This window comes from Silene latifolia, chromosome 2, assembly GCF_048544455.1.
Source record: "Silene latifolia isolate original U9 population chromosome 2, ASM4854445v1, whole genome shotgun sequence".
In the NCBI taxonomy this organism is placed as follows: Eukaryota; Viridiplantae; Streptophyta; class Magnoliopsida; order Caryophyllales; family Caryophyllaceae; genus Silene; species Silene latifolia.
Window position 1 is genome coordinate 23292091 of NC_133527.1, and position 6232 is coordinate 23298322.

General features: G+C 36.4%; 1 protein-coding gene across 1 annotated transcript; it reads right to left on the reverse strand.

The window, feature by feature from the left end:
• Positions 1-927: 927 nt before the first annotated feature.
• LOC141637261 (uncharacterized) lies at positions 928-4117 on the reverse strand. The gene is made up of 2 exons (XM_074446826.1): positions 2719-4117; positions 928-1958 (listed from the first exon to the last, which is right to left on the reverse strand). The coding sequence occupies exons 1-2, from the start codon at positions 4115-4117 to the stop codon at positions 928-930; spliced, it is 2430 nt and encodes an 809-aa protein (XP_074302927.1).
• Positions 4118-6232: the final 2115 nt, after the last annotated feature.

Genomic DNA, 6232 nt, shown 5'->3' on the forward strand with positions numbered 1-6232 from the left:
CCCACCATTTATGCAATTTATGGGTCGATGACCGACGATGATAATTTGACGCAACAGAAGCAAGAGTCAACCCCAACGAAGTTTCAGGTATGATCTCTTCTTATGGCTGGCGAGCTTATATACGCGAGTCTAATGGACTATAAACGACCCGAAGAATCCTCAGGTCGAGAGGGACCTGGGGTGTACTTTGACTTTCGCCTTGTCCAAGCCTCAGTCAAAGTGGGGGCTCTGTAGATACCCGTATCCGTCGATATTGGAATTTATAGAGAACCCGACAAACACCCGATGATGATAGGACACATGTATTCTTTAGTTGTCATTGTCATTATTTGGAGCTCGTTTTACGAGGTAGAAAGGGCGTCGTCGATGAAGTATTCTATTAATTTAAATGATATTTAAATTAATGTTCTTTTAAGTGAATTCATTTTTATTATTTTAAATGATATTTAAATTAATGTTTTTTAGTGAGTTCATTTTGTTATTTTAAATGATATTTAAAATATGGTTTTTTAGATAAATTCAATTTATTTTATTTATTTTATTTTGAATTTATTTTTCTTAAGTTTATTTTATTGAAAATAAAATAAGTATTTGATTTGAAAAATCATTTTATGAGTATATTTGATTTGAAGAGTCATTTATTTTAATGGGTTATTGATTTGAAAAATCGATTTTAAAAGCGAAGAACTCGTTTTTTAACCGTGTGTTTTAAGCTCGATTTTAGCTCGGTTTTTAAGCCCGTTTCCTTTGCGAATTGGCACGAATCTCGAGTACACTAACCCACCTAGACCAATACCCATCAACCCATATTCGAACCCCCTCACAAGCAGCCCAAATTCTCGTCCCAAACCCCCTCACAAGCAGCCCACGCATAAACCGAGCCCCCTGTTTTTGCGAGCCAGTTCCCGAGGGCCTTGTCCACACATTCTATTCTAATGCTTGAATCTTATCTTGCATTGCTTTAACCCATCTAGGGTCTTGCTGAGCCTCAGAATATCTATATGGCTCATGTTCTCTTAACACAGAGGCAAGAGATGCCACATAGTCAGGATCATAGTCCTGCAATTGAGATATAACTGTAGTCTGGAAAGCTACAGAATTTGCAGAGCTCTTATTTTGTGCAGGGAGCTTTTGTGTGCAGTGATAATCCCTTAGCCATGTACTAAGTTGCCTTGGCCTGGATGAAGTCCTAATTGGTGCCTCAGCAGGAATAATAGGAGCAGCTTCATGTTGTACTTCTGATGAGGGATTGATAAGTGTATCCCCAGGTGATAGGGTATCCTCTTGTGTAATAGACTGCTCTTCAGTCTGATTTAATAATAATTGTGTAGAAGAAGCTGGATTCACCAGAATTGTGGATGTAATATTGAAGTCTTCATTATGCTTGTTTAAGTAATAAAACTCCTGTTCTTTGAAAATAACATCTCTACTGACAAATATCTTATGCAAAGCAACATCATATAATCTATATCCCTTCTGATTATGAGGGTATCCTATAAAAACACATTTTCTTGCCCTATCCCCAAACTTGTCTGAAAAAGTGGGTGGCATTGTGGCAAAACACACACAACCAAAAACTCTCAAGTTATCATAAAGAGGATCAACTCCAAAAATGAGTTTGAATGGTGTATTATTATCAATTATTGGGGAAGGCATGAGGTTTATTAAATATGTTGCTGTTAAAATGCAGTCACCCAAAAACTTGATTGGCAAATTACCCTGGATTTTAAGAGCCCTAGCAGTCTCAAGAAGGTGTCTATGTTTCCTTTCTACCCTCCCATTCTGCTGAGGAGTCCCTACAATGCTAGTTTGATGCACAATGCCCTTAGATTTAAAGAGTTCAGAACAATATTGTTGTAAGAATTCTGTGCCATTGTCTGATCTCACAGTTTTAACAGTCTTATTGAACTGAGTAAAAACATAAGCTAAAAAATCCCTAAACAAACCAGGCACCTGATCTTTATTTTGAAACAATATAGTCCAAGTATTTCTTAGAGGTGGCAATTATTAACACGACCCGAAAACACGACACGAACCCGACACGAAGTTAGCGGGTTAGGGTTAAGACGTTGTGACCCATTTAAGTAATTGGGTTGACACGGACACGACACGAAACTTAAATGGGTCGGGTTAGGGTTGAGCTCTTTGACACGAACCCGACACGAATAACCCGCTTATTTAAAAGTGTTATGATATATTTGGGTTGAATCAATAATCCACCCAAACAACTTAAAAATAAGTATTTTCATTCCTCATTTGTGGGATAATAGGCTTATAAAGCTTACTTTATTTTATTAGTTTATTGGGTTAGACGGGTTAAATGGGTTAAAAATGACCCACTAAAAGATAATTGGGTTAAACATGACCTGCTAAAAGATAAATGGGTTAAACAAGTCGGGTTGGGTTATAGAAAAATTAAATGGGTTGGGTTAGGGTTGAGACAAATGACCCGTTTATATAATTGGGTCGGGTTAGGGTTGGGGTAGTGATGACCCGTTTAAAGTTGACACGAACACGAACACGACACGACCTGATCTGTTTGCCAGGTCTAGTATTTCTGGAGTAGTCATCCAGAATAGTGAGAAAATATTTTGCTCCAGAAATAGATGGAATTTTATAAGGGCCCCAAACATCAATATGCAACATGTCAAAACAAGCATAAGCTCTCTTAGTGCAAATAGGAAATTAATGGAAGTCTATGATGTTTGGCAAGAATACAAGTTTCACAATTGAAATCATGCTTTATTTCTTTCTGAATACCAGGAACATATCTGAGTTTATTTACAGACAAATGACCCAGTCTATTATGTAATAAAGGTAATGAATTAGCTATAGCTGCTGAACATATTTTGCTATTGTTGTCAGTTGACAGTTTATTTTCTAGTAGTTGCTGAACCAAATTGGAAATATTCCTATGCATTACTGAATTCTTATTATAAAATCTATAGAGATCAGCTACTCTTTGTCCTGTAGCAACCACACGTTTACTTGAATGGTCCTGAAACATACAAGCAGCAGAATTGAACACAACAGACAAAGCATTATGGTCAATCAACTTCCTGACAGACATCAGGTTTTGTTTAAAGTATGGTATATAAAAGACATTGAGTAACCTGATCTCATCAGTCAAGTTAACCGTACCAGTCTTATAAAATAATTTAACTGTCCCATCTGGTAAACCAACTTTGATAGGAACTTTAAGGTTCACCACATCAGTAAGAATAGTTAAGTCAAATGTCATGTGATCTGAAGCCCCAGTATCAACTATCCAATCATTCAAAACAAAAGATTTATGTACTGATGAAACAGATGGATTTGAGACAATACCTGCAAACTGAGAAGAAGACAAACCAGGTTGTTGCTGATCAGATATCCTTTGCAGGACCTGATCAATAACAGAAGTAATAAGACCATTCAACTCATCAGAAGATAAACCAGAAGCCTGAGCATTAGAAGTATTTGCAGAACTCCCAGAAGCCACCAAGACTTCATCATCCAATGGTGAATTAAAGCTAATAACATCAGCAGCATTGGCAGTGTTCTTGGAATTATTATGCACAGTTTTAGTAACTGGAATAGAAGAACCAGATTTGGAATTAACAGCTTTGGCCTTGCCCTTCGCTTTGTCATTGGGAAATCCTTTAATGACAAAGCAATTTAATGGATTATGACCAAACTTGTTGCAATGTGGACATTTGTTCAAACCAAAACATGTAGCCCTTGTGTGCCCACTCTTTTCACAATGATCACAAAATTTATCAGAAACAGGTGGATTCCCAGAATAACCAGCAGTCTTCTTGTGTTCTTGGATCGTATGACTTGCATATGCACTAGCTTCATTCATAGTATTGACAGACTCAGTAATTTGCTTTTGTCTCTCGATGTTTTGCAGAAATCCTAAAGCTTTATTGATGCTAGGCAAAGGGTCCATGGACAAGATTTGAGATCTGACAGTGTCATAGCCCCCATTTAACCCCATCAAAAACTGTATTAATTTTGCAGTGTTCTCTCTTTCAATGATCTTTTTAAGCAAAGAACACGTGCATTGATCAATCTTTCCACAAGAACAAAGTGGTATAGGATCCAATCCATCCAAAGTTTCCCAAAGATTCTTCATCTTGCCATAATAATCCACTAAAGACGAATTATCCTGAGAAATTCCTTCTAATTCCTTCTTTAACTGATAGACCTCTAAAGCACTTTGCTTGTCCATACCTCTCAAGCAATTCAGACCATAACTCTCTCGCAGAATTCACATATTTCAAACTATCCTTAATTGATTGAACCAATGAATTTAGAATCCATTGTCTGACCATGAAATCACAACGGACCCACTGACTGTATTTCTTATCAGTTTTAGGTGGCTTAACAAGAGTACCATCAACAAAACAATCTTTATTTTTGGAAGTTAAAGCCATAAGAACCTCTCTACGCCATCCCAAAAAATCATGACCTCCAAAAAGACTAGTAACAAGACTGGCAGTGGGTTGGTCAGATTGAGACAAGAATAGGGGGTCATCAAAGTACTCATAAGAAGAACTAGAGGTAGTAGTAACATCAGGCATGATGAAAAAGTAGAAAAGAAGAAGATAGTGAAGATGTTGTAGAGAAAGCGTGTGATAATAATGAAAGATCAAGGTTATACCTCAGAATCTTGATCGAGGATGAAGATAAATTGCAGAAAAAAGAACCCAGAAAACCAGAAATCAATGAGAAACTTCAAGCAGAAACAGAGAAAGAAGATGAAGTTAGTGCCTTAAAACCAGAAATCGAAACTCTCACTGATACCATGTAGAATTATGATAACAATGAATCATTATAGAGATAGAGAGTATATTGAATGTATAATTGAGAAGTTTGTATTATTAACTTGTGTGTTACAATGAGAGACGTGAGCTTGTATTTATACTAGAAGCTTAACAACTTAAACCGACTTATTACAACCAACTTTGACTTAATTGTAACTAACTTGACTTTCTCTAACTAACTCTCTATATCCAATAAAGAGTTAAAATCAAACCCAAAAGTTTCTATGAAAATCACTCAAAGCATTATGCTTACAAAGCAAAGAACATATGCGACATACCAAACATACATGAGAGCAATTTGGAAATTCTGTGGCGGTGAAGAAACTGATTTTGTAGCTAAGCTGATTTTGTGGGAGGAATTAAGAGGCTGAATGACGGAATCCGGAGATTTTAGGGTTTTGTCATTTGTGTAATAAGATGAGATGAGGACTGAATGTTAGAGGAGGCTAATGGAAAATCGATTTGATGGGCCTGCATGGGAAGCTGGGAACGAATGTGTATTTTCTTTTTTCTTTTTGTTATAACGGATGTAAGAAAGATAAATAAAGAATGTGAAAAAGACAACAGATTTACGTGGTTCACTAACAATTTGTTAGCTACGTCCATCGCCAGAAGGGAAGAATATTATTGATCTTGAGGATTACAGATTTCAGAATATACTCGTTAGAGTATTCAGATTTCACACGACTCAGATTTTTGACAGATTTCTGAATGAATAAAATAGACGGCTTATGAGAGTTTATATAGTACTCTCATAACAGATATTTTCCTTAACAGAATTAGGAAACCCTAACAATTTCCTAAACAGACAAGGAAACTAAATAATAGTTTCCTATACAGATAAGGAACTAAATCAGATGCGGAATTCAGAACAGATTCAAGGCATATTCTAACAAATCTCCACCTTGACTTGAATCCTCTCACAATCAGACAGATGTACCAGATGCACCATAACGGTGCCAGATGTACCAGACGCACTAAACTAGTGCCAGATAATTCTCTCCCTTCTGCCTCAGATATTGCCCACCATGAGGCAATCATGATTTGGTATAAACATAAACCTAGATCAATCGGTAACAGGGAGTAACTCTTGCATGTGAATCAATCGGTAACAGGGAGTAACTCTTGCATGTGAATCAATCGGTAACAGGGAGTAACTCTTGCATGTGAATCACAAATCGGAGATAAATCTGGGCCGACCCTATTTACACACTGAGAATAAATCGAAACTAATTAAAAATTGGGATGAAGAAATCAAAAATTGGGGATTCAAACAATCAATTAGAGGAACGATAATAATACCAGAAAATGAATCGCATACACCATCAAATCCAAACGAAAAATCCCTAATTTGGTATAAACATAAACCTAGATCAAATTAAGCTAAAATTAAATAGTATACAAAATAAGTAAACTTCTTTGAA